Genomic DNA, 26895 nt, shown 5'->3' with positions numbered 1-26895 from the left:
TTAATGTACTGTAGTTATATGTGTAGATATCTAGATAGCTTTCGATTTGCCAACGGAAATCAAAAAATGCATCAGTGAAAATTCAGTAGGAGGTCCTGGAGATAAACTCGAACACTTACCTTACCCTCCATAGTTAGAGTATTATACTTCGTCACCATCAAGAGGAGGGGAGGAAGAAGAAAAAATAGAATTTTCCCGACTTCGCCTTCATCTATGCATGTCCATCATAGGCGGTGGTTAATGGAGATATGTATTGTTCATTCGCTCATCCAAACAATGACCTGACCATAAATGGGGGGAACCATACATTTTTTTTGGCTCCTCTTCTCCACACTCTGTATGTGGGGCGAGAATCGAAGTTCAAGATCACACAGGGCGAAGTTCTGCGGGCAGATTGGAAAAATATCTTGTAAATCATACCTACGACTTTACTGGACTAACTCTTCTTCGTCGTCTTCTTCTTTACATCTATAAGGAATGGACGTGGATTATGTACTCTGAAGACATTTCCGATCGATGTATCTGAGGCACTGAATTTTTAAAATTATGTGACTATACAGAGTGTGGAGCAGAAGACAGTCAAATGGAAACGTCAATCCTGGGTCCCAAACAAATTCTGGTAAAGCTAGGTAGAAAATTTACCACAGAAAGTTCTAGTGGCAAGGACTTTCCTTCTCAGCTCTGTATGCATGGTATGTATTGTTCAACTGTGGCAAATGTGCTTGTGGATGATAAAGTTGATACCATGTTCATATACATAAAACATCTCGGTAAACATCAAAGCCTCAATGCAATTTAGAAACAACCATACACCATCCGCTTGCGTTCGTAATCCCCGGAAACAATAGATAAGGGGAAATCCCAACACGCGGAAGATGCTATTTTCCACCTGGTCCCACACTTAGCCAGCCAGCCACCATTTCTGTCCCAGCGTGAGCAACAAGAGTCGTCACCCAAAGTAACGCGTCTCGAGAACGAGCTTTACTTGTAACCTTTTTGACGCAGACGCTCCTCGTCCTCAGCACGAAGCTCGGCATCGATTATTGCACCGCGAGACGGCTTATGGCCGTGCATCTTCGCCTAGGAATTGAAATTATGTTGTCAGTGGATGGTGGATAGAGTTTAAGAAATATGGGTTGAACATCTATACGTAGGATTATACGCCTTATAGTAACACATCATAGCCTCGAAAGGGATTTTCCACATCAAGCCGCGTCCCTCACCATTTCCCCCGCTTTCCCAGATTCAACCTCGCAACTCCCAAAGGAGACTCTAAGGATTGAACGAGGGAAAAAAAAAAGGCTCACTGGAGCAGTAGGGTCAAGCTTAGCTAAGTCTTCGTCCGTGAGCGTCGAGCCATTCTTGGCCAAGTACTGTTCTTTCAAATGCCGACTACCTCTGCGGCTGGATAGAGGAGGGTGGTCTCTGTTTCGCTTCGCTTCCATGGCTTCGGACCGAGGAGAATTCGTCTGGTCCCCGATCGCGTAAAGTCCGCGGGTGCCGACCTTGGAGGAGTTCCCGGTCATTGTTTTATTTTTGTTTTTTTTATTAGTATCTTTGTAGCCGGCTGGGGTAGGTTCGATTCAGAGCTCCTGATGCAAGGATCACAACGATGGTATTTTGGGGCTGGGCAGATTTTTCGTTTTCGTATTTTTTTCCCTTTCTTTTTCTTGTTCTTATTTTCCCTTCGAGGCAGAATACCCCCAAAGATGTTTTAGTGTCGACAATATAACCTGTTCAAGGTCAGGTGTAGGAAGGGGATATCCTCCATTGTCTGGGTTGATGATATCATCTCTCCCGGAAGTTTGTGTTGGAGCTACTACACAAGCCCTATCCCACGTGACCCACACACATATATTAGCTCGCCACTAGATAGATAAACAACCAACTAAGGTTCAACCCTCTCACAGTTTGGCCAATCACGTGGGTTTATAACATAACCTTGGAAAGCAACGTTGCCCAGCGAAAATACATCTGGGGAACGGCTATGGCAGTTACCTAGATAGGTTCTGTTTGACGAGCAGCCATACGAGGATATGAGAGATTGATATTTGAAAATGGTCTCAATTTGCTGGTATGGAGAAGAAATCTACCTTCTTTCCACGGTCTTGGGCTTAACCACTGAAAATCTTCCTTTCACTTCTGATCCGATAGTGTCCGACAATTGAGATATCACTCATAGATTGGAGGCGTATAGGCTTGTGGAGTAACATGAAGCTACCGGCCTTGGGGCGACTGAGCTAATCAATTTACGATCAGTTAAAAGCAGATGTAGAGCAGCAAACACGGATGCGACAACAAGAGCATCACATGAGACAAGAAAAGGCTGCAGAAAAAACGGCGCGGTCGTTGTGGGTGCTGATGATGGCATGGTATGTTGCGATTAAGTCCCTAGGATTGGCTAATGATTGTGGATGCTGAGACGGAGTTTCCATAAGTTTCAATGCCGGAGAAAGATTCAACTGCATCATAAATGCGTTGAATAAGCTCAACATGGTGTTTGAAAATACAAACAGACCTCATCGAGCATCTAATGTTGACGGGTCCACGAGCTCGTCTGGTGACCAGGAATTGCTCACGATTAAGACAATGCCGCTTTCATGTTAGAGATTCAATTCATATGAAAACATCAAAAGCCTGTTTGGCTATTGTTCCATGTCAACCATATGAACAGTTCCAGTACTTGCAGTAAGTTCAAAAATCGGAGAGCAGCGTCGCTAAACCAGACTAAGCTTCTTCAAGTCACCCTGAACCCGATATGAATTTTGCCAATCAATAAATTTTAACGCCAGATGCCATAGAAAATCAACAATCCCAAATAAGATTCAAGAATTCCTCGCAGGTTCTGTTGTAACCGAATTCCCATGTTATCTGGACCTGATTTTGCCAATGACCGGATGGACGTATGACTGTACGTTACGCCATTGCCTGAGCCCAGTGGAACGGTGTCTCATATATAAGCTAGCATGGTGAAGGGCCGATAGAAGTGATCGGTGGGGAAGGGTCCTTGCCTGCATGCACACTGATAAGGCTGACGGCAGGCAACTCATAACATGCTCCTGTTGAAATGGGAACGGGTGAGGAATTCACCTGGACTTCTTGGAGAAGGGAGTCTGGAATTAAAAATGCGGAATCAATGGATGGATCAAGTTATGATTGTAATCTTGAGCTCCTTTAAGTTCTGCCAGTGATACACAGCATACACACCCACTTGCCGTTCGACAGTGTTTCACATATTGGCAGTGGCAGGTATTAGTGATGCGGCGTAGAGCGAGACTCCAATTTGAATGTAGAGTCTCTGAAGGGCGCCTTGAAAATGCACCAGACCGTTAAGTCATACTTGTGACAGTGGGTGCCAGTCTGATAATCATAGTAGCATTGCCGCCAGACATTATATAGAAGGAAAACACGTTGAGTCACACGCAATTGCAGTTCTAGACACATTCACACTTATCTGCCCGCTGACAAGAACTTGATATAAATTCTCAAGAAACACAAGCAAGATCAAGCAAGATACAGCACGTCTTCAATGGGCCTAAGGGCTTGAAAATTTTAAGCAGGAGTTCGACTGACAATACAATCAGAGAGGCCATTTTTCGATCAATTCGGATTTGGAAGATTTGGCAGTGTCTCAAGCGTCAGGGAACCAGACCTGTATTCTGTCAAGACTTGTTGATGTATCAATGATCGTAGAGCAACCGGATGTTGATGAAACGAGGGGCTTGGCTCGGCCCGAAAGGATTACCTAAGACCAGTCCACGAATGACGCACTAGGTCAATTGCGGCTTAGTGTATAATTGGATCATATGGATTTTTATTTTTTGAAACGTTGTTGGTATGAGCCAGACATAGATATAACAACATCTCCCTGCTCAGCACATTTCTTTCAAAATAAATCCTAAACAAATAATTACCTTGAAATGGGCAAGCGGAAGCAATTGAAAGATGGCGACGTGGAAATGGCCAACACAACCGGCGCCCTGGGCGAAAATGACGATAGCAGTAGCGATGAAGTAATATTTATTTTACCCCGTCAACTGAACCCCCGTTCGAAAATCGCATTGGACCAACTTTTTAGCTAACTGATGCTCCCGGGTAATTGCGATAGGAGATGGATATGGTGAACGTTGATTTTGAGTGGTTCGATCCACAACCAGCAGTAGATTTCCACGGTCTCCGAAATCTACTGCGCCAGCTCCTGGACAACGATGCGCAACTATTTGACCTCTCTGCATTGACTGATCTGATACTGTCGCAACCACTTTTGGGCTCGACGGTGAAGGTTGATGGCAATGAAAGTGATCCGTTTGCATTCCTTACTGTGTTGAATCTGCAGCAACATAAGGTATATACATATCCCGAACGCGCTTGGCTACCTAATTCATTGCTATGGCTAACTTGATATATGTACATGTACTTGCCGGCTGATACAGGATGTACCAGTTATACAAGACCTAACAAGCTACCTTCAACGAAAATCCGCCTCCTCTTCCCTACTCTCCCACTTAGACAACCTCTTATCACAACCAAGCGTACCAGCGATCGGGCTGATATTGACAGAACGACTAATCAACATACCCGCCGAAGTCGTCTCACCAATGTACACCATGCTTCTGGAGGAGATCGCCTGGGCCCTTGAAGCGAACGAACCCTACAACTTCACACATTACCTAATCCTATCAAGGACGTACGAAGAAGTCAAATCGAAACTAGATGAGGAGGAGGACCGGCCACAAAAGAAGAAGAAAAAAGCTGCAGAAGAGAGAAACGATATATTCTACTTCCACGCGGAAGATGAGTTGTTGCAGAAACACGCCTTATGTTATGGAGGTTACCAGTATTCCCGCCAGCAAGAAGAGGGGGCGTCGGATTCCAAACGGGCATTTCATGACTATGGGGTGCGTCCGAAGGGACATTTGATTTTAATAGAAGCTGCGAGGTTTGAGGCGGCTGTGGCCGATCTAAAGGAGTACCTGAATCCCTCCTCTTGAAGAAGTATAAAAATGAGAATTTTCATCTGATGGTTTGTCTTTGGCATATTAATCTGTGTTTCTCTAGTTCATTATCTATCTTGCTCGTAAAGAAGTGGATTGCCCGAAAAAAGTCATTGCACCATACTCGAGCTCTGCTTTTGCTCTCATGCATTTATTTGCGATTACTCCCACTCGGTGCCATGCAGACGCTGCATTAGATACTCCACCTCCACGAGCTTCGTCAAGGGAATCACGTTGTCCTGTCGCACATTCTTTCCTTTAGTTCCCAGAATCAAACCATATAAGTAATCGCATGGGAATGGGAAAGGGAATGAAAGGAAAGACCAATCAAAAAAAAAAAAAAAGAAAAAAAAAAAAAAAAAAAACCCTACCTTATACATAGCCACAACCGCTTCAACATTGATCTTCTCGTTGCTCCCATTGGGTGTTGCAGGACCCGCAGGATCTCTCCCGTATGTCTTCGCCTTCAGCCTTAGCCGTTCCAGCACTTTCCTCTCCACCGCGACGTTGGTAATCGCCTCGTCAAGCCCCTTGCGATCATTCGCCTTGATCAATTTCACAAACTTCTCAGGGTCCATCCGGAACTTCGACTCCGCCACAAACTTCCCGAAGTGTATTCGTCTTGACAGAGCCTGCAGACAATTGACATCGCACGTAGCTGACGAGCCGTAGTTCTCCTGTGCCTCGCCACGGTCCTCGCGGTCGAATTTCCGGCAGGCGTTGGGCAGGATGTCATTGATGTATCGCGCCTTGATGATGTCGTTGACGTTTACGTCGTTGGGGTGGAGGATCTTGGGGTAATTGAGGGGCTGGAGGATAGGCTCCTCGAGGGCGTCTGGGAAGAAAGGATATTCGTCAGGAGACTGGTAGCGGCGCACGCGTGACTGGAGGCGCTCTTGTTCTCTTAGGAGATAGTCCATAAGACTGAGGTCTGAATCTGGGATTCTAACGCCGCCAGGGACATAGATGGGTTGGTTGAGGGGGAATTGAACCCGCTCGATTAGGTGGAACGTTATGGTGTCTTCGAGACGGCTGGAAGGGGACAGGATTTGTGTTAGATGTGTGCCATTTGGGTTGCTCAATGTATTCATTCTCTCTGTTTATTCCCGCCCTCTCCCCCATTTTCAATTTTTCGAGAACTATCAACGTTGATAATAGATCGATGGGCAGAGATTGACGGATAATTTTGACTCACATTAACTGGAATCTAATGTTTTCAAGATCCAGTGCCTTGGACGCATTGGACAAGTCGATGGCAGTATCCATGTTGTCGCACGGATACTGTGTAGCAGGATGGAGGAGATGTTGGTGAGGCGCTCGCATCGATATTGTAGCTCAACATGCAATTGGGAGTTGAAGATCAAAGCTCTTCAGAGCTAATGTCACATGATATCAGACCCCAACCTTAATTCAGCCACTCCAGTCGGGACGCTAACCTATTTTGAACTACTGTAATTGTCTGCCAAGTTTACTAAAATTCAGAGCCAATCACAAATTCATATGATGTTCACTAAGTCTAATTTGGAACCCCGGAACAAACTCTTTTTGATAATGACACCTGGCCAAGCGCCATCCAAAGGTACTACAGCAGGAGTATGTAGTTCTGCTAACTATTTGCTATTGATATATTATCATGTAGGAGTTTCCTAAGCACTAGCATTTGTAAAGCTTGATAGAGAGTACAGACGTTTTGTCATCTCGCAAGTGCCACTGAAGCGCTGGCATCCTCAAGGGGCGAAGCTTGGCTATGTCCAGTGTTTTTGACTAATTCGTACAGTACAATCTTATTGAACCGTATGGGAAAAGATGGCATATATATTGAGTGTAACTATCTCCTTGAAAATATCCAAAATATAAGATGTAGGAATGATGATAAATCATACATCTCTCAAAACAGATTTTGAGAAGACCGTGGTCGGGAAAATACTTACGCCGAAAGTTATGAATTTGGTCTCTGTACTGCTTTAATTAGATACAAGTACAAGATCAAATAAGAGAAAATTCTTTTTTGCCTTCATGACTCTCATCCTTGCTTTCTGGATACCTGCCAGAAACATTCAGCTGCCAGTCTAGAAGCATGGTTGAATTTCCTGCACAACAAGATCCAAACATGAAAATATTCCAAAACTCAAAGCTGACCAGGGACAACACTGTAGGATTCAGCCGTGAAGATAAGCCGTCCTTCTTGTCGTAGACTCTCTGGGTCTAAGTAAATCTGAACGCCTATACTCTCCTTGTCAAGATGGTAGACCCGGAAAATCATATAGATCTCGTCATTTGGCTCTCCAGCAACTTCTATCTGCATTCTTTGCATCTGCATCGTTGACAAATTAGTCCTCGTATCACTCAAAATACTGCAGGCAACAGACTTACTCTTCGGTATTGGCTTTTACTCATAAAGAACCGGGTGTTATTTTCCCCTGTCGTCGTCTTGACTTCTATATAATATGTCGGTCTAGCTCCTCTCCATGAGTCTCGGGGTAGGTATCCCGCGCGGATGAGAAGCAAGGTGAGCGCAGAGCTCGAATCGTCAAACACAAGATCCGCAGTTTCAGAGCCATTCCAAGGGGCAAGGTCTTGGTAGTCTGGATGAACAGTGACTTCTCTGCGGATAGTGCTCTTCCAATTGTGGCGGCCGAAGCCGGGAAGATTGAGCGTTTGAAGAAGCTCGAAAACCTAGAAGTCGTTAGCGATGTATTTAATAGTTGTGCAAGAGAAGATTCTGAGGTGAGACAGACATATAACTCGCCTGCGGCACCGATCTTAATGTCATGCGCGAGTTGATTCTCTGATCGCACCCCAAAGGGCCATCCAGTGGTTGTATTCCTGTCACCATTGGACGCATTCGTTGGGACCTGAGAAGCTTGTGGAAGAGTCGCTTGACGACCTAGCCTAATGACATCGCAGAGTAACCGCACGAATTGGGTCACGGGAGGAACAGGCTCAGCGCCGTCATCTGGAAAAGCTAGAGGGCGGGCGGGTGCGGTGAAAGGTCTGATCGAACGTGCTGATGCCTGACGACTTGTAACAAACACACCAGCCGTTTCAACTTGATAGCTTGGCTGGCGTGACCTATGCCCGAGTTCAAAGTTCTCGGATCCCAGAATCGAGCTTACTTCAAGAGCAGTTTCTGAGCTTGATGGTGGAGTATGAACCCTTACAGGTGTGTCTTCAACCTCACCATCCTCGGAGACGGTGTCGCCTGATAAAGCCAACGGCTCCGAATCATCTGAAGCGTCAGACCCGACACTAGGGAGGTCTTCAACCGGTGCTGCAGCTATGCCATTGCAGTCTAACAGACTTTCGATGCTGCTTCCATGAGATAGGAAGACTAGTTGAAAGGTTAAGCGCGCCTCCCGGTCTTTCAACCCCAAAAAGCGCGCCAATGTGTTAGGGAGGTGGGATAAGTAGCATTGTTTGCGATCATTCGGATCCCTCGGGACATGGATGCGCAACATGTTGTTGTAGTTCTCAATGTGGACCAAGCCATTGTCACAATCTGCTGTGACGGTGAACTCTTTCAGTTGCAGAACCAAAATTCTCTTAAATCCACTGCTTTCATGGACAGCCGCACGTTGTAGCTGCTGACGAAGATTGGGGAATTTGTTGTCTTCAATTTCTGGGTTATAGTGGAGAGCACAACTGTTTAGAATTTCGGTTAGCAGGTCCCAAAACGGTTTTGAATGTTTGTACCTACCGGTAAAGATGCTTTGCCTTTCTTTGGAAAAATCTGGTTTCTTGACGGGACGGCTCTGGTTCCATCTGTTCTACTACAACCCTTTCCTCCACAATTGTAGATATGTACCGGTCTTCCAAGCCCAGAGCTTCCAAAACTCGATGCAATTTTCGATGTTCCTCAAGGGAAATTTTCAGCAAAGGTGCTTTTCCATGAAATGTAGACTGGTACTCGAGCGTGTCTGAGAAAAAGAAAGTATCAACAGGCCTCAATATTTCAATGTTGCCATTCGGCATTTGCACCGGTAAAAATTGCAAGTCTCTAAGATCTTCAATATCTCCAGCTTTGGGACACATTGAATGGATACTGTACATCGCGGTTTTAAAATCACTCGCTCGGCTGGTGGCGTCTGACGCCAGCATCTTGAGTTGCGCTACATAATTATTTATTGTAGGAACTTGAATATCCAGTAGACCTTGGAAAAGGGCTTGATGCTGTGAATAAGCAGCGCTGATACCATACTTTCCACCAATTATGGGTGCCTCAGCCCACACACAGGATTCTGGTCCCACCCAAAGCTGCCCTGAAGATATATATATTAGTTTATCGGTACGAATGGTATCCCTATGAAATGAATTAGCCGTAACATGCTTCGAGAGCCTGAGTAGTGTGAGTGCGTACAGTACTAATCCGCGTTCATTGGGACTTATTGCCAGTTGAGAGATCATATCATATATAACGCAAAGATCGTCCTCATGGCCCTCCTCCTTTCGGTTCCCGAGTTCATATAGATAAGTGATAAGGCTAGCACTAGGCAACTTGAGCATATCCCGGAAGAGATAAGTTATGTGCCTATTCTCGGTATACTCCGGGAAAAGAGCCAGAGCGTGGCAGGTACGAAGACATTGGTTTCCCTCCCAGACACAGTTTGATAGGGGCGCAAGCTCCGCAGTATCTATCCGCGTCTTAGGGATACAAACCGCAACGGTTTTATCGAATATTTCCCTGCATGTCTCCGTTAATTGTCGAAATGGAAGTGCTTTAGATCAGAGTACGTACCGTTTTATAGCGTCAACATCAGTGGGGAAGCGAATCGAGAGCTCTTCATACATCCTAAACAACCCTTCTATCCTCTGAGCATTTACAGTCTGGCCAGCTGTGAGCGAAGAGAATATATAACGGAAGAATCTTATATCTGGCTGTAGCCCAACTCTAAAAGTGGATAGAAATTCCCACTCATCGCTTGTGTCAGTGACCAGGTCAGCTGGAACTTTAAGAATGTGGGCAAAGTTATCAGTAACCCCTGCCCGAGAGCATAGATCTAGTAGCTGGTTGGAGGGATAATATTGACGACAAAGGGGGAATCGCTCTTGCGTATATCGGCCAGGCACCAGCATACTTTTTAACACTCTGATGATGTTACTTGCCATTTCTCGGTTGTAACTAGACCAATATGTCTTCAAAATCCCTATGAATGTCGTTGGATGATAGTCCAAAAAGTGCTGGCCGAGAGGGAAGAGTCGGCCTTGGAAAGGATCAAACAGCTTCGGGACACGACGAACGCCTGCCCTAACTTGTAGCCACCTCTCCCAAGTGAGACCATGGGGGCAGGCGCTAGGTGGAATGGCACCCAAGTACGCATCATGAATGATATATATCTCATCTGGGAAGCTGTTTTGCTGATTAGATCTGCGTCGAAGCTTCTGCGACAGCTTTTTGGTGCCATATTCGCCATCCGTAGCAAAATAGACATCATCCCATATGATGTGAACACCAAACGTTACGAAGGCTCGATACACCCGTCGTTCCATCTGATCCATCACGAAAATACGTTTGTCGAGGATTTCCTGACTACCCACCCAAAAGAGGTATTTCAAGTGATCGACGGAATGCCTCAGCGTCACGCCGACTGGTGAGTTATACCTTCGGAGAATTGAGCTGACAACTTTTTGTGACGAGCAAGATGATACTCCTAAGGCCTCAAAGAGTCTCCATCGCGGTGTATCCTGAGAGATTTTGACATCCACAGTTTTGAGTGTCAGGTCATCTGGAATGGCACGTCCTTGGTCATCTACAGGGAAATGAATATCACCCGAGGACGCTGACAACAGGACTCCGCAAGAACTAGGAATGAGAGCCATACCCTCAACTCGCTCTCTAATCCGAGTACCATACATACTCAAACCCCGAAGAAGAAGACTCGCGAGCCTGGCATGCCAGTCATCGTCCAAACTGACATCGAAAAGTCGAGGCGTTGACCCTACCAGGTACGGATCTAAGCGGTCCAGAATATTTTTGAAGGATAGGTTGGTCACCCCGAGCTCAGTTAAAAGCTCAGAATGTCCGCGCCAATTGTATCCCTCTGACATGTAGACTTCAGGGGCGATATCATCCAAAAGCGGCTGACCATGACGATCACAATGCCGAGAAGAGGGGTGCTGAAGTGATTTTGGGCAATCAAGAGCACCGTTGCGGGTTAGGAGAATCTTTGATTCGCTTAGACTTTCTAATATCATTTCACGAAGTGTAGCCCAGAAAGGATCTGGAATGGATGGCCCTGGCAGATACTGGAGCCATTCGTATTTCAAGGTTGCATTTTTGCAGAAGTTATAAACAGCCTGTACAAATATAAGGCTGATACGCTCGCGGATTGCATAATTTCGGGGGCAGAGGTGAACACCTTGACGATTTGCTGTGGTGATAAAATCCGATTGTATGAGGAACTGTTGCAGTTAGTAACCGTTAACTGTCCACTAAGAGCTAATGAGAATGAGCAATTTACTTTAAACCCTTCCTGACGCATTGGCAGGAAGGAATAGACATGTTGAGGTTCAATTATGGGACGATGGGAATCATCGACAGGGAAAGCGAGTATGACCTCCGCTGTTGTCTGAGCTGATTGATCACCATGCTCCGGAAGATTCTCGAATTCAGCTCCCTCAACGTGATAAATGCGCTTACTCACCACGTCGCCTGCTTCTTTGACCAATGTAATGCGCCCATTTGGCTCAGTCTGTTCGCGTTTGAATAAGAGCCGGAACCCGGAGGGCTCGATTTTGACTCCGATCCTGCACAGCCTTCGCAAAAACAGTAATAACGTGTCCGGAATCTCCTTTAACTCGCCTTCGCGAATTTGGAAATCCTCGGGATGTATGAAATATAGGGTAAACCGAGTTTTTACGTTTGGAGGCAGATCTTCAGGCTCTTGACTGAAAGGGGTTATCATTCCCATCCCACTTTCCCCCTTGCGGTGCGTGAATGAGAAGCAAAAAGGGCCAGATTGGATATGAACCTTGTGTGCCACCTTGAAAACCGATTTGAACCCAATGCCTTTATGTCCGATGTACCCACCTATCTGACGCTTTGAGCTTTTGTGTATACTGCATATTGCGCGCACATCATTCTCGGTAAAGCCATCCTCATTCGTGTCCACGGTAATTCGATCGGGATATAAGGTGAAATAGATAAACGGTTCCTCCTCTTGACTCTTAGCATGACTATAACGACTGTCCTCGGCGTTCTGAACTAGTTCGAAGATGAACCGGGTGTCTGCATCATACAAATCCTCTGCGACATGCCGAATCGATGCTCCAGCCAGAGACTGTAGGTTTCTGATCGATCTCAGGGCCTCCGCGTGCAGGCTCCTCTGGACTTCTTCCCTAAGACCTCCGTTATTTATCCGAATCTCCTCGACAATCTCCCGTGCTTTCTCTGGGGACAACGTATCCATCTGAACCAACATAACTTTGGAGTTGATGAAAGCAAAGTGGACAAGAACGACAGTCTTCTTATTTTATACGCGTTAGCTGCTTGTCAACCGCAAATGCGGCGCAGCCCTCTCGCACCTGTAGCGCTCTGAAAAGCCCACCACCATTCCCGGACCCCTCAAAGTAGACTGGTTGGCCATTTTTAGATGCAGTAGCTCCAGCGGCAAGACACACACTAGCAAGGGTGTCGCGGCTGGGTGTGGAGCCTCCCGTTGTGATTCGCATGATTGGTGAAGATCCCATGGCAGGACGGCGAATCATCTCATCCACTTGAACTAACCCCGAGTTATGCCGCACCAATGCATGAACGTCGAATGAGCCAATAGTTTTTTGACTTGTTTCAAATTCAATTAATAGACAGAGGGCCTGCAGTGCAAGGCTCCAGGAAAGCTACAACAGATTTACTGGGGCTGCAGGGAGGAATGGAGATCCCGGTAATTACGGGTTGAAATGCTGATACGCATTAAGTCTTTCACAGTCCACCACCCTCATTCTCAGTACTAGTATCGATGCAATCGCGGTTGACGAAAACACGCAAAGAAATATATGCAGGCTTACTCCTAACTAGGATCCCGCATCGATGATAACTGTCGCTCGGGCCCATACTTTGGAACAGTCATAGTTTTCAGCGTCCTCGTTACCATATGCCAGAACAGCCGGCTGAACGAACAAAAGTATGGGTTTCCCATCCAGTCGTGTGTCGTCCTCGTCAAGGTGGTGCAGGCGATGTGCAGACAGTTGTGGGTTGGATAAGTGGAATTCAGGTAAATTTTGCTGACTGCAGGGCTTCATATATGTCCGTTGCGCCCACAATGATAACGCCAACTCTGCCGCCCCATGATACAACTCCTGTAGATTCCGTCTGCACTGGTCTTTGATTTCGAGATTAGGGCCGTGCTGGAGCAGTTGTGCGGCTGGGCTGGCGAGAAAACTGGTTGCTCTTTGATCTACCGCCAGACGAATGCACCTAGCAAGTCGAGATTCGGTGTTCGGATTTGTCACTGCGGACAGAATTCGAAGGGTTTGCGAGCGCCAGACATGAGCTTCCGCCTCATGAACTTGGTACCCAATGTATTAATTAGCACCTGAACGCATTTACCTCCATCTAGTTACCAGGGAATTACCTTCTCTCAATGCCATATAAAGGCTCATCCATTCATTTGGCTTTACCAAAGCGCGATCCCCTCCCATCTCCACAAAAGCAAAGAATGGATTAGTGAACACCCATTCAAAGATATCCCTGGCCAACAACGATTGGAGAAGTATCGCCGGAATCCTGTTTGAACGGATTGGCATTTTCGTAATTAATGTCTGCCAATCAGTCTGATTGCAGTATCCACCCAATTGCTTCATAATCATCTCTTTCCCTGTGTCTGGAACTTTGTCTAAATCTGCCAGAATTAGGTTGTTATGGGATTTTGTCCACGTCCGTAGCCCCGCTTGCAACTTATCAAACTCCTCGTGTACTTGGGGATCCTCTTTGGGAGACCAGTCGGACTTTTTCAACATCGATTCAAGGGCACTTTCCTGTGCCCCAACAACTAGGGACCCAAGCTCTTCATGCGCCTTCCTCAGATTGGCGTGACTAATTTTCATTTCTCTGATAATCCCGTCGCGTTTGTGTAATTCCCGAACATAGTACTGCTCCATGTCGTTGATATGAGCCTGAATGTTTTCCCGTGACACTGCACGGTCCTGCTTGATTTGGTTGATCTCTTCCTCTTTCCGGCTTAATTCCAAAGCAAGCTTTTCCTCTTTCTGTGTTGGCCTGTCCTGCATCTGCCCCGTATCTACTAACCCTTCGGCATCTTGCCTTGGTGGCAGATCTTCAAGGCGGGGTGGCTCAGCCTCTATGCCATCTGGGGGCTCTGTACGCGGATGGGATGCGGGACGTGCCACTTCAGATCGTGAAAAAACCTGTCATATAGATTAGCATTTCCCAGGGAACTTGAAGGTCCATGGGTTCAAAGGTACACACTCGTTTAACAAAGCCCATATTTGTTGAGGGCTGACCTGTCGAGCTCGGCTTATGTCCAGGCTGTGCTCTTCGGTCGTTATCTTTGCCACCAATAGTAGGTCGTTCCTGAGCAGACAATGGACCATCAGTATCCAAGGATAATTCAACGTAATGCGGCGAATTTTCAACCTACTCTCTGGTGGGACCCAGGATTCTGCAATGGAGATAGTGTGCTTTGTTGAATGATGGTATCTTTTGGTGGTTTTGCTTGTTTCACAGGTTTGCCCAGGGGGTGGAGTGTTTCTTTAAACCCTTTTCCACATCAGTGGGAGCAAGTTGACTTACAACGACTCCGTACTCCAGGGTTAATTGGACCCCAGCTTCAGAATTCTAGCTAAGCGCCCTGCTCCCGTGTGCACAAACTCCTTCCATGCAGGTTTAGTTAAGCTCGCGGGGCGGCTACATGGCTAAATCTGTTAACTATTGGTTAACAGCCTGGTAGTTAACTAAAAATAGTTGACCAACATTGCTCAACCCCCTGTATTTGGTGACACAGGAGAGGGGTAATACTGTGATTAATGCAATGTGCCCAAGCAGGTGATTACTGCGTAAATCTGGGCCCTTAAGAATGTGTTGTATATATGTACTGTACAAATAGGACCCACAAGTCGAAGTAGAGTTCTGGCAACTTCGATGTTCCTCGACTACTATGGCACCTGATACCGAGACAAGAATCTTGAGCAAGTTCGGCTCCCTGGGACTGAACTCAGCTAATAAGATTATTGTGGGCGTGGATTACGGGACTACATTTACTGGTCTGTCCCTTCCCCTGACATCTTTCTCGCGATGGTAGCTAACATAAAGAACTGAAGGAGCAAGTTACGTCAGTTCAAGAGGAAAAGGCCTGGATGATATTACAGTCATCGATATCTGGCCAGGTACCTCCAGGGACACCACTGCAGTCGTGAAAGCGCCGTCCCGCATTGCATACCCTGATGATAATCAACGCGTTAGCACCAAGCGATGGGGATACCAGGTGCTACCAGGCATGACTACATTCTCTTGGACAAAATTGCTTCTGGATCAAAATGCTCCTCTCTCCAAATACGATGACCCGGGGCTTGAAAAGGCCTCCGACATCGGTATTCTCAAGTTGCCTGAGGGGAAAAGCGCAACTGATGTTGTAAGTGATTATTTGTCCGAAGTCTACCACCACATCCTCCAGAGGATTGGTAAGCAAATCACAGAAGACACGCTACGAACCACTCCCCTAGAGTTCTGGTTCACAGTGCCAGCTATTTGGTCGGACCAGGCGAAGAATGCAACACTCAATGCAGCTCGACAAGCGGGATTTGGCACCCGGCCAAACGACGACATATTCCTAATCAGTGAGCCGGAGGCAGCAGCCATTACTTCGTTGAAGAAGTACACCACCCCCAATGGAATTGGTGGATTCGTCAAGGTGAGTCATTTGTCCGGATTGCATGTTACTATCTAACCATAGCCTATGTAGCCTGGTGATGGTGTGCTAGTTTGTGACTGTGGAGGCGGTACAGTGGTAAGCATCGGAAAAGGCGGTTTGAAAAAGTATCTCTCACACATCTCAGGACTTGACTACCTATCTTGTTCTCCAAACCTTGCCTACTCTGGGATTTGAAGAGTTGTGCACAGGCGTCGGCAAGTCATTGCAGTGATACCTTCTATGGGAACTTTGTTTGAATCTAATATGTCCTAGGAGGCAAATGCGGATCGACCGCAGTCGACCGAAATTTCTACCAACTCATGTCGGACCGATTCGGCGATGCATTCGACAACCTGCCAATGAAGCGAAAGGGCCCAGGCAGCGAGCTCATGAATAAATTTGAGGTCATCAAGAAAGACTTTGGACATTCTAACGATCCAACAATATTTGAACTCCCGCTCAACATGAATGCACCCCATGCGAAGCCTGAGTATTTCGATGATGAAGAGCGAATTGTTCTGTTATCCAGGTAGGGGAAACACCCTTAGAACTGCTCCAGGGGGCAGACCACTGATATATACCCTAGTGAGGATCTGCAGTCGGTTTTTGAACCCGTGGTTGAACAAATCCTCTCCTTGGTACGAGAGCAAATTCAGGATGCCCGGAAAGCAACAGGACATCGCATCAACGTACGTCCGATACCCCATATACCCCACCCACTCACTTGCTTGGTCAGATCCCACCAGCAGCTCTCGGGGCTGATGTGACTAGAGGATTATCTTGGTTGGTGGTTTCGGCGATTCGGAGTATCTTCGCAGGAAATTTCGTTCATCCTTCGAATCTATGGACATTGCTGTTACCGTTCCTGATAAACCGTAGGTGTCGCCTAACTGGATAATCTACAGTTGAGGAGTTGCAAGGTCACACTAACTAATCTATCCAGTCAAGCGACTATTGTCCAAGGAGCTGCTCTCCGCGGACTTGAAGGAATCCGGTCCACGACAAAGAAGTGCCGCCGACATTACGGCTTTCGTTGGGGTCTCCCGTTCCGAGATGGCATAGATGCTGAATCGGAAGCTTTTATCGATGTGTACACGGGTGAAAAGATGGTTGGCGGAATTATGAAATGGATGATTTGCAAGGTGATTCACGGCAGTCTGGCTCCATTTCTACTTTCTTTGGAGGCGTTCCTAATAACTCTCATCAAACAGGGCGAGAAATATTCAGAGAACTATACATGTATGGTTCCTGTGGCCCGCACGCACTATCAGTTCAACAGCCTGAAGCGTCAAGTAACCCTATATGCTTGTGACCTGACGGATGCTCCGGAGCGGGGAAATCCAGGTTTGTCTCTGCCATGTACCTTGGGGCAATTGGCTTAAATCTAACCGCACTGCAGATTGTTATGTAGTTGGTGAGATTGAGGTTAACTTTTCCAATGCCGACTTGAACGAGTTCCCATCAAAATATATAGATGGGTGGCGAGTATATCTCCTTAAGTACACGCTCAAAGTCATCTTTGGCGCCCAGGATGGAGTGCTGAAGTTTGAAGCTGCCAGCCAAGGGAAGACTATTGGCCGGACGAGCATCAATTTCAACACGATTAAATATTATTGATCGTGGGCTTTGCCAGAAATGATCTGGAAAGTGGAGAGGCGACGGGCGGTAGCCACGCATTGGGGGCAACAGAGATGTTTGGATACTCACCAGGTGTTATCCATATACTTTTGGGACGAGAGACTACTAAATCTGAAAATTCTTCGGCAGGAACTCAAGGTACATCCTTTTAAGGGGTGGAGTGCTTACTGACTTGTATCATGATAGCGGTATTTTTTCTTTTTTTTTTTTTGTTGGTAGCCCAGTGTGATGGAATATTCTGTTGAGTAGCACTGCATGACCCCATGCTGTAGTTTGAGATGGAAATTTGAATATCATTGGGTTTTCTCCAGCGCCCCCTATGATTCTCACTTACTGTCTGTTCAAGCAAAGCCACCAAGCGTAGCAAATTCTCTTGATACAAAAATTAATAGTGTGCAAAACAGAGGAAATGGTCGCCTTCTCCAATTCTCGGAGAACCCCATTCTAGATGAGGATAGGAATTGAAAAAGGCGGACCAGTGACACCGGTCAAGTTTGCCCAGTATCAATTCTCCAGAACGCCCTCCACCTAGTAAAACAGATGGAAAGGCCCAGGCTGCAGTCGCAGCACAAAATATGCTAGTATTCCTGCTAAAAGATCTCAAATGTGGACTGTTGTATTCCGAAGCAAATATCAGATTATTGATTGAACAAATCAATTGGCAATAGTTGTCTTGCTCTAAACCAATATATTATACTCACAGATTTAAGATCTAGAAATTCCATCATGGCGAAGAAGCCTTATTTTGATTCAAAGTAAAACTATAAGCTTCTCGACTTTGCTGACATTCTTTTCGGTTGTAGAGTAGATGATGTGGTTGGAAGTACGGAGTTACGGAGTACTGAATCAAACTTGAATATCATTTCTGGTTAAAGCCTTTGTGCCTGTCCTAGTGTATTATGTGGTATTGTAACCACAATACGGTCTGTTATTTCAAACGTCCAAATATCAAAACATCTCCAACGACAACATATTACCATAATCATCAACCCCATCCCAGCTCTCCCAGTTTCCCCCTCTTTTTTCACGCCCCCTCCTCTCCGCTGAGGCTCTCCATTGGAGCTGGGCTCTCTCCGGTGTTCTCCTCGTTCTTCCATGGCCAGCTCGTACCCCCGCAATGACTCACCTTCCGGCGACGAGGAGACTACCACCGTGTTGGGGACTGGCTTAACGGTAAGGGAAAAGTCAAATTTGGAAATCAGGCAAAACCAATCAAAAAGATAAATAAAAACAAAAGGGTTCGGGGTTTTATTTTACATTCGCATCCTCTAACACAGCTTCTCAGACTCGGCATCTCGAGGCTTTTGGCCGCAAAGTCACGACCACCGCTGGCCATCTCATAGGCCCGATGCAGGACACTCCCAGAGGAACGCACTATCACTCTGCCGTCAATGACATTCGTAAAGAGCTGCGTCGCCCGTCGATGCAGCGGAGGATGTTTTCTCTGGCTCAGACCACCCCCACGGACCTCGTCCGATCGAAACTATCCACATCTGAAATCCAAACTCGCGCCCTCTCGTCCCTCTCGGATGATTTGCTAGCCAACATTCCGGAGGACACGAGCACCTACTCTTTGTTTCAAGGGTTCCAGGCCTCGATGCCCGAAGGTGAACACGAACATAGAAAATCGCATCGGAGACGAAGCTCGCGCGGGCAGAAGTTGTTGGATGGGGCGGGAACGAATGTGGGGGCATTGCCACCCACTCTATCCTCGTTGAGAAAGGACAGGAACACCTTCAGTCGGCGGCTGGAATTGATGGGGATAAGGAAAAATATGTGCAGTGCAGAAATTTACGAGATAGATAACAAGATTGCAAATTTGCAAAGTATGCGGAAAATTGTGCTCGACCGTCTTGCCCAACTTGAGATGGACGAGGCGGATTTGGAACATGACTGTAAGGCTGCGAAATTGCTTTTTGCCTTTTCTTTTTAAGGTTGGGGATCGAAGGGCTTACGTATTGCAACTGGTGTAGTGGTTCAGTTGGATAATAAACTAGAAGATCTGGAGGATGAAGCGCATACGCGGCCAGATACTCCGAAGACCAATGATGCAACGGAGCCCTCTGTCGCATCTGACACGCAGGCTATGGATGCGTCTTTCATGTCGGAGTCGATCTATGAGAAACTGCCGTCTCCCAAAACGTGGAAACATAAATCGTTAAGTCTGTTCCCCCACCCTCCCCCTCTTTAGCATTATACCTTATCAACAAAACAATTGAAATAAAGTTATTAATACCATTTTTTCCTTTGTAGGAAAAAGATCCATGCCCGTCCTCCACGAACATTTTGAGCCAGGCTCCATGATCAGAGAATTAGAAGCGCATAATGATATGGTATCCGCAATAGATTTTGACGTCCCCTTCGGAACCATGGTCAGTGCAGCGTTGGACGATACAGTCCGGGTGTGGGATCTAAATCTCGGCCGATGCATGGGATTTTTGGAAGGACATCATGCCTCCGTCCGCTGCTTGCAGGTCGAGGATAACCTTGTCGCAACAGGATCTATGGACGCATCGATCCGGCTATGGGATCTCAGCCGTGCAAAGTATGCACCACGGGATAATCGCATTGGTAACCACGAGGAGGATGACGAGGAGGATGCGCTTGGGTATGAAGACCCCGCGGCGGCACCCCCTCCGCCTCCTCCCTCTAGCATGGAAGATTGTCCACTCTTCTCCCTCGAAGCACACGTCGATGAGGTCACGGCACTTTACTTCCGCGGTGACACGCTCATCTCGGGGTCGGCGGATAAAACACTTCGGCAGTGGGATTTGGTCAAGGGCCGCTGCGTCCAGACGCTCGATGTCCTCTGGGCTGCGGCGCAGGCCTCAACGTTATCCTCAAGTGAAAATCCGTGGCGACCAACCGGCCGGCTCCCGGATGTGTCAGCGGATTTTGTCGGTGCAGTGCAATGCTTCGACGCGGCCTTGGCATGCGGGACAGCAGACGGGATGGTACGCTTGTGGGATCTGCGTAGCGGACAGGTGCACCGTAGTTTGGTGGGACATACTGGGCCCGTGACGTGTTTGCAATTTGACGACGTGCATTTGGTGACGGGGAGCATGGACCGGAGTGTACGGGTAAGTTAAAAGGAATTTCATTATTGGTGGAATTATAATAAATCTCCCACTTTGTCATTTATTTCAAACTAACCACATTATAATTTTAAAATTAAATTTAAAACAGATCTGGGACCTCCGAACTGGGTCTATATACGACGCGTACGCCTACGACAACCCCATCAGCAGCATGATGTTCGACACGCGCCGCATCGTCTCCGCGGCGGGCGAAGATGTCGTCAAAGTCTACGACAAGACAGAGGGGCAGCACTGGAACTGCGGCGCAGGAGTAATAGCAGCTGGAGAAGGCAGGACGGCGTCAATCGTCGATCGCGTGCGGATCAAGGATGGGTATATGACGGAGGGGCGGAGGGATGGTACGATTGGAATCTGGACTTGCTGAGGGAAATGAAGTTGTGGATGTGCTCGTACGGTACGGGCCCGTCAACAACTCTCTCAGCCACCCGCGCATTTACATGTTTGCTTATCTATTCGGTCCATTTCATGCTCTCTACGTATATTTGTCTCGATATGTACTATATACGCTCCCCCATTGCGCCCTAGTTTTGTCCAATCGATCTATAGCACCCCATACGGTGTGCTTAGTATACTCTTTACTGTACATTACTTGAGATTTCACTTTATGCTTCATTATGGTGTCTTTTATTCCTTCGTGATTCCCCTTTTTCGGATCTTGTCTTTGATATATTATTGTACGTCAGAAATGCATAACGGAGCTTCTACAACTTTAAAAATTTAAAAATGTATGTAAATATATTGGCACAGCACATATATGCACAGCACAGTGCACAAGTACCGGCTCTAGTTGACCAGCTAGGAATACAACCATATGGCAACCCATTACTGTACAAAGATCCACAATCGCATCTGTCTTCATATATGTATGTAAAAGAGATACGTTGACAAAATGATACATACCCAGGCCAAATCCGTCCTAGCGTGGTAAGTTTCCTCTAGTGTACCGGGCCCCACAACAATAAAACTCCGGCCGCGACGCCAAACAAACCATCCAGACCGCCAACGAAGGAGAGAAGAGACAATATCAAAGAAAAGGGTGCCAGTGTGTGCATAAAGGAGCGCACTGTGCTCCTGACCTGTGCCTGTCCATTTTCAGTGTTTGTTTGCTGTCTGAATCCTGGTTTCCAAGGGGCGTGTTGGTCTCCAAAAGAAAGAGAGAGAGAAAAAAGAGCGCGTTTGCTGATGAATTGCTACTTTACTAGTAGTAGTTATCAAACAATTGAGACTATGCTGTTTCTGTTTCTTGATATCCAGGTTCATATTGATTGATCGATTGATTGGTTGGTTGGTTGAAACTCAAGGGCCATTTCATTTCTATCCACTTTGCATAGAAGCGCTTGAGGATATCGCTCCTTTGCATTGATGCCTTTGGGCCAAGCGCTATTCACACCACACCACACATCAACGCGGTGATAGCAACTGTGTTCCCACAGCAGAAAAGATAAGAAAGAGAAGGGATTCAAGCCTGGCTGTGCAGGGGGAAGCTCTTCTGCATGGATCAAAGGGTGAACAACAGCTGTGCATACTGGTATTCCCTCGCCTTTTTTCACCAATCAATCCTATAGACTAGCATCCAGAGTGACTGGCTTTTTGCCCTCCACGCCTTTTTCGAGTGAATCTGTCTGAATTCACTTAGTATTACATTTGGGACGAGGAATTCTGTGTTGCTCGTCTTCTGCTATTGTCACCCGTCAGGTATTCCCAGGGCACCACCTACATTGTGGTTGAGACCTCAACTCGACTGTGAAAGCAGATTACTTTGGCATTTTCCTTCGTCGCCTGGGACTAGAAATTCACTTCACCCCCTTTACGGCGGAAAAAGAGCTTGGAATATATTCCAAAGTGAGTGTTTGTCCTGTTTTCCCTTCACTTTGGACCTTTGTGTTGTGGAGCTCCTTTTCCCTCCTGTCGCCAAACCATCTCAACTTCGTCTTCGAATCTCCTTCCACTACTCATCACCGTCTTGATACTCGCTCTCGCTCCCAGCTCGCGCTTACAACTACTTCAACAGTCTTCCATTATCATCGATCAATCGTCATCGTCAATCCAATATCTGCTCCCTGTCCTGCACCACTGCTTTGTCCAACTGCAATCATCAATCCTCAAGACATCTACTCTTTGAAAAGCCAACCTTCCCTCCACACCTACCTTTGAGCTGGTCTCATTGTACTCATCGCAATTAAGATCTTTTTTTCAGTCTTACAAAGACCCTGCTTTGTCCAAAATCCTCTTTTATTCCACCTCGTTCTTTCTTCCCTGGTCATCTCTTCCTGGTCATCTCTTCTTTGTCGCGAACCCTCTACCCTGCCTTTCTCTAGAAGGCGTCTATCTTCTGCACTCCAACCAAAACCCCAGCTCTTTCTACAAGCACCTCCTCTTCTCCAATATCTCCAGCTCAGCTGAACCTGCGGTGCGCGCTCCTTGAATCCTTTTGTCATTCCACCTTCTAACGCTCATTCGATGTGCTTCTTAAGTTTGCGATACTAACTTTGCAAATCAGGTTGAAAGCGTGTTCCTAAAAGAGGAAGAGCAGCGTATTCAATTGCAATTACACTACCAACTCTCCAATATCTCAAACATATATTTCCAGGGCTTCCCAGAATCTATAAAAGAAAATGACTGGTCGCAAAACTGCTTCTGTTCGCTCGGGCTCCCGTGCCCAGAATACTCGTGGAACTCGCGCAGCTCCTACTGAAAACCCTACGGTTGCCACTGAAGGTAATCAGTCAAACCCTGACCTGGGCAACCCATCTCTCCCGGACGTCCGCACCCAGCAATCTTTTGCCTACGGCTCCACCAAGACCCCTGCGCTTCCTCGCCAGCTTGAAGTTGATCCTTCTATGGGATTGTCCGAGATGATCGATACCCTTGATGATGGCTTGCGTCAAGCTCAAGACCGTGAACTTGCTCGTGTTGATGTTGAAGACCCAACTCACCCCGTTCCCGAAAGACGCCAAACCCGGTCAATGAGTGCATCTGTCCGGTCCAGCATATCTCCAGCCCCTGGACCTGTTTCCCGTAGAGCTTCGTCTCGCAACGCCACAACGCGCAGCAGAGTAGGTCCCCGTAGAGCTGCCTCACGGCAGACAACGCCGGAAGAGCAACTTCTTGAAACTCTCCGTGAAGTATCTGAAGAAACTGAAGGAGTCAAACGCGAAGAAGACCCATCAATCTCCGTTCTGCATGATACCCCGTCATTTAACGGCTCCGCAAGTGTCAGCTGGACCACTGAGCGTGCTATCCATGGTATCTTGCCACGAGAAACCAATGCCGGAACTCGCCCAAACTACTACCTTCACGATCCATACGGTTCCCGACCTTCCAGCTCTCAGGAACCCAGCGGCCTTAGATTACCTCCGACTCGCCGCCCTATATTTGAAGAGGCATTCCGTGCGAACCCTCCTCTTCCAGGTCCTATCGACGTTCCAAACGTTTCGACATCTGCAGCCGCTAGAAGGACGCTCCCACCTGTTCCAGCATTCAACCAGCTACGTAACAAGTCTGCTTCGAAATCATCCGCTTCTTCTGCGTCTTCTGCCTCAATCCACACCCCGGGCTCCTCCACACACTCCTCTCCCGTCCTCGTCGCCGCTGCCCCTGCTAGGGTCCATGTCACCTCCAAGCAACGTCTCTCAGGAATCGCGAAAACTCCAAGTGCCCTGCTCGTCACTATCGGTCTTATCCTCATGACATTCCTCACTTATTTCTGCAGAGATCATGCCTGCATGTTTCCACAAAGTCTACAAACCACGATGTCTCACTACTTATGCAGTCCCGCATCCACATTTGCAAAAGATAACTCAACTTCCATGTACGCGGATGCATTCCACAAGCTGTCTTCTCGTCTCGACCAACGACTGTCAGACATGGCCAAGGAAGTCACCATTCTGAAAAACGAATGGAACAGAAGACTGCCACATCTCAAGGAAGCGCTAAGCGGATCCCCAGCAGCGGCGATGGACCCTCTAATGCCGCCAAAAGTCAATTACGCATCGATTGGCATGGGTGCAGTGGTTGATCCGTACCTGACGAGTCCAACGATGGCAACATCGGCTGGGCTCGTTAGTCGGATCGGCCAATACCTCGCCAAGGTGCCTCGCGGCTCCCCGCCTGTAGCCGCACTCCAACCGTGGGACGGTGTCGGAGAATGCTGGTGCGCTGCCACGCGATCCAATGCTTCTCAGTTGACCATCCTTCTGGGACGAGCAATCGTCCCTGAAGAGGTGGTCATTGAGCACATCCCCAAGGGCGCAACGTTGGACCCTGGCAGCGCACCGCGGGAGATGGAACTGTGGGTCCAGTACATGGCCCGTCCGCCCACCGCAGCAGCAGCCTACCCCCCAGGCTCCGGCTCGTCAAACCCCTCCCCACCCCCTTCGTCAGCGTCTTCTCCCCACGCACCATCCCCCTTTCCCCCATCCTCTGCACCAAGCCAACCCCTCCCACCACCGCCTGCTACTCCCCATCTCCGAACCCCCGCGTTCTCCCACCTCCGCCCCTCCTATTACCCCCATCATCTCCTCCCTTCCTGGTTACGGGACGCCATCCTCACCACCCTCCGGCAGGTGTATCCGAACGAGCTGACCACGGCTTATTCGGACGACGCGCTCCTCGGACCCTCCTTCTTCCGCGTCGGCCGGTGGCAATACAACATCCATGGCGGACACCACGTCCAGCGTTTCGACCTGGATGCTGTCATTGACATGCCGGCCGCACGTGTGGAGAAGGTCGTGTTCCGCGTTAAGTCAAACTGGGGCGCGGCGCATACATGTCTCTATCGTGTGAGACTGCATGGACACCTATAGGCATACTTCCGCCGGAAGCTATGGGTCTTGGTGGAAATGGTGTTTTCTTTCTCCCCTAACTGGTAAGCTGGATGGAATGTACGGTGGTTAACATGGTGGGTGTGGTTTTTACTGAGAGCGGGCTAAAGGGGGTTTTGTGAGTGTTCCTGGGGTTGTATTACATGCGTTGTTTGTGGGTATTATATGTGTCTTGTACAGATATATAGAAGGGCTCTTGGTGTTGAGTAGGTTGGGTGTTTGGGATTTGGTGTTCTGGGTTCTTGATGTCGCATTTCGTCTGGGTGGTGGATTTGGAGGGTTTTTTCGAGTCTGGAGTTTTGGGCTAGATATTCAACAAGGCAGGTGTGTGTGGGCGGTTTCTGGGTAATGTACTGGACTTGGTCTTTGTTGCTAGCGGTGCAGGATGTCTTTTTATTTTATTTTATTTTATTTTTTATTTTATTTTTTTTTTCTTCCGAAATTTTCTTTTCTGCCATTTTATGTTTGTTTTCCGCTCCCTCTCTCTACAGTTATGTGTGAGCGTTTTTTCTGTATCATTCCCACATATTCTCCTTAGTTTTTGATTTTTGATATTTTTTGATATTTATTTTCCAGCTTGCGTGTCCTCTCTGTACCCTGCATATAAAGCTGCGTCTTTTTTTTCTTTCTTTTTCTTATAGTTTATTCTATTTTATTTGTATTCTTCTCTTTGTTTACCTTTTACTGTGGCAATGTATTTATCGATTTCCCGGGCATCTACCTGGCATAGATTGCATGACGTTTATTAATAGTGAGATTCAACTCGGCTCGCAAGAGTGAACGGCATATTCCAGTTTCAAACGTAGCAATTGTGACCATCCTGAAGTCATTCTGGCGGATTCAATGCACGAACGTAACCTCCCTCGTGGGCCTGTAGTTATAGGAAAATGGATGATGACCAGACTAGATTACCCAAACGCCAACCAATACCTGGTGCGTTCGCATATGCATTCTGCAACCGAAGCACAAATCTGCTGGGCCCATGCCCATGCCCATGCTGCAATGCCAATGAATCCCCAGGTCCAAACAAAGACTCTTTTAACGAACGCTGAGGACGCAAAATTAAAGGATTAAATGAATAAGCGAGGAAGTCGAAAATAAATTAAACAAAACCCTTTACGTCTCTATATGTGCGTCTTTACCAATCTCTCTTACCATTCCAATTCAGTGGGTTTATTTGTGGGGGAGGGGAGGGGGAAATAGTTATGGATAAGCTTTCCCAAATCTTACCCTCCGCCCCATGAATCACAAATCCAGATCCTCTACACTTCAAATTTCAGTATTGGAAAAGAAGACATCAGAAGCCCCAGAGAAGATAGATTCTGCTGATTTTGCAATGAAACCTCACCTAGATTTCAAGGGGTGGTGGCTGCTGAAGGAGATCAGAAGTCAGACCTCAGACTGTTGCAAGAGGTTGTAGGTATAGTGTTGAATACTTCAATGCAGCATCCAAAGAGTGGCAAACTTAACAGCATCAACA

General features: G+C 47.2%; 8 protein-coding genes across 8 annotated transcripts; 4 read left to right on the top strand and 4 right to left on the bottom strand.

The window, feature by feature from the left end:
• Positions 1–981: 981 nt before the first annotated feature.
• Positions 982–1526, bottom strand: HCBG_06302 (uncharacterized protein; the record flags this gene model as incomplete). Its single annotated transcript, XM_045433351.1, has 2 exons — positions 982–1080; positions 1308–1526. 2 exons carry the CDS (start codon positions 1524–1526, stop codon positions 982–984), a joined length of 318 nt encoding a protein of 105 aa, XP_045285664.1.
• Positions 1527–3920: 2394 nt separating this feature from the next.
• On the top strand, positions 3921–4991 carry HCBG_06301 (protein-transporting protein BCP1; the record flags this gene model as incomplete). Its single annotated transcript, XM_045433350.1, has 3 exons — positions 3921–4013; positions 4109–4345; positions 4434–4991. 3 exons carry the CDS (start codon positions 3921–3923, stop codon positions 4989–4991), a joined length of 888 nt encoding a protein of 295 aa, XP_045285663.1.
• Positions 4992–5014: 23 nt separating this feature from the next.
• On the bottom strand, positions 5015–6260 carry HCBG_06300 (chorismate mutase; the record flags this gene model as incomplete). The annotated part of the gene is made up of 3 exons (XM_045433349.1): positions 5015–5233; positions 5366–6026; positions 6190–6260. The coding sequence occupies 3 exons, from the start codon at positions 6258–6260 to the stop codon at positions 5156–5158; spliced, it is 810 nt and encodes a 269-aa protein (XP_045285662.1).
• Positions 6261–7122: 862 nt separating this feature from the next.
• Positions 7123–12680, bottom strand: HCBG_06299 (uncharacterized protein; the record flags this gene model as incomplete). The annotated part of the gene is made up of 7 exons (XM_045433348.1): positions 7123–7308; positions 7793–8636; positions 8692–9248; positions 9357–9675; positions 9730–11393; positions 11453–12454; positions 12516–12680. 7 exons carry the CDS (start codon positions 12678–12680, stop codon positions 7123–7125), a joined length of 4737 nt encoding a protein of 1578 aa, XP_045285661.1.
• A 321-nt stretch (positions 12681–13001) lies between these two features.
• Positions 13002–14433, bottom strand: HCBG_06298 (uncharacterized protein; the record flags this gene model as incomplete). The annotated part of the gene is made up of 3 exons (XM_045433347.1): positions 13002–13495; positions 13562–14354; positions 14416–14433. 3 exons carry the CDS (start codon positions 14431–14433, stop codon positions 13002–13004), a joined length of 1305 nt encoding a protein of 434 aa, XP_045285660.1.
• Positions 14434–15103: 670 nt separating this feature from the next.
• Positions 15104–17473, top strand: HCBG_06297 (uncharacterized protein; the record flags this gene model as incomplete). The annotated part of the gene is made up of 9 exons (XM_045433346.1): positions 15104–15209; positions 15267–15856; positions 15908–15952; positions 16054–16075; positions 16130–16385; positions 16443–16545; positions 16628–16731; positions 16800–17200; positions 17256–17473. The coding sequence occupies 9 exons, from the start codon at positions 15104–15106 to the stop codon at positions 17471–17473; spliced, it is 1845 nt and encodes a 614-aa protein (XP_045285659.1).
• Positions 17474–18589: 1116 nt separating this feature from the next.
• On the top strand, positions 18590–20956 carry HCBG_06296 (WD domain-containing protein; the record flags this gene model as incomplete). The annotated part of the gene is made up of 5 exons (XM_045433345.1): positions 18590–18667; positions 18780–19389; positions 19468–19656; positions 19748–20574; positions 20681–20956. 5 exons carry the CDS (start codon positions 18590–18592, stop codon positions 20954–20956), a joined length of 1980 nt encoding a protein of 659 aa, XP_045285658.1.
• A 2251-nt stretch (positions 20957–23207) lies between these two features.
• HCBG_06295 (uncharacterized protein) lies at positions 23208–26489 on the top strand (the record flags this gene model as incomplete). The annotated part of the gene is made up of 4 exons (XM_045433344.1): positions 23208–25336; positions 25398–25459; positions 25604–25739; positions 26222–26489. 4 exons carry the CDS (start codon positions 23208–23210, stop codon positions 26487–26489), a joined length of 2595 nt encoding a protein of 864 aa, XP_045285657.1.
• Positions 26490–26895: the final 406 nt, after the last annotated feature.

Source organism: Histoplasma capsulatum (genome assembly GCF_000150115.1).
Source record: "Histoplasma capsulatum G186AR genomic scaffold supercont2.9, whole genome shotgun sequence".
NCBI lineage: Eukaryota > Fungi > Ascomycota > Eurotiomycetes > Onygenales > Ajellomycetaceae > Histoplasma > Histoplasma capsulatum.
Note: the sequence above shows the minus strand (reverse complement) of the source record. Positions and strands in the feature narration are given on the sequence as shown.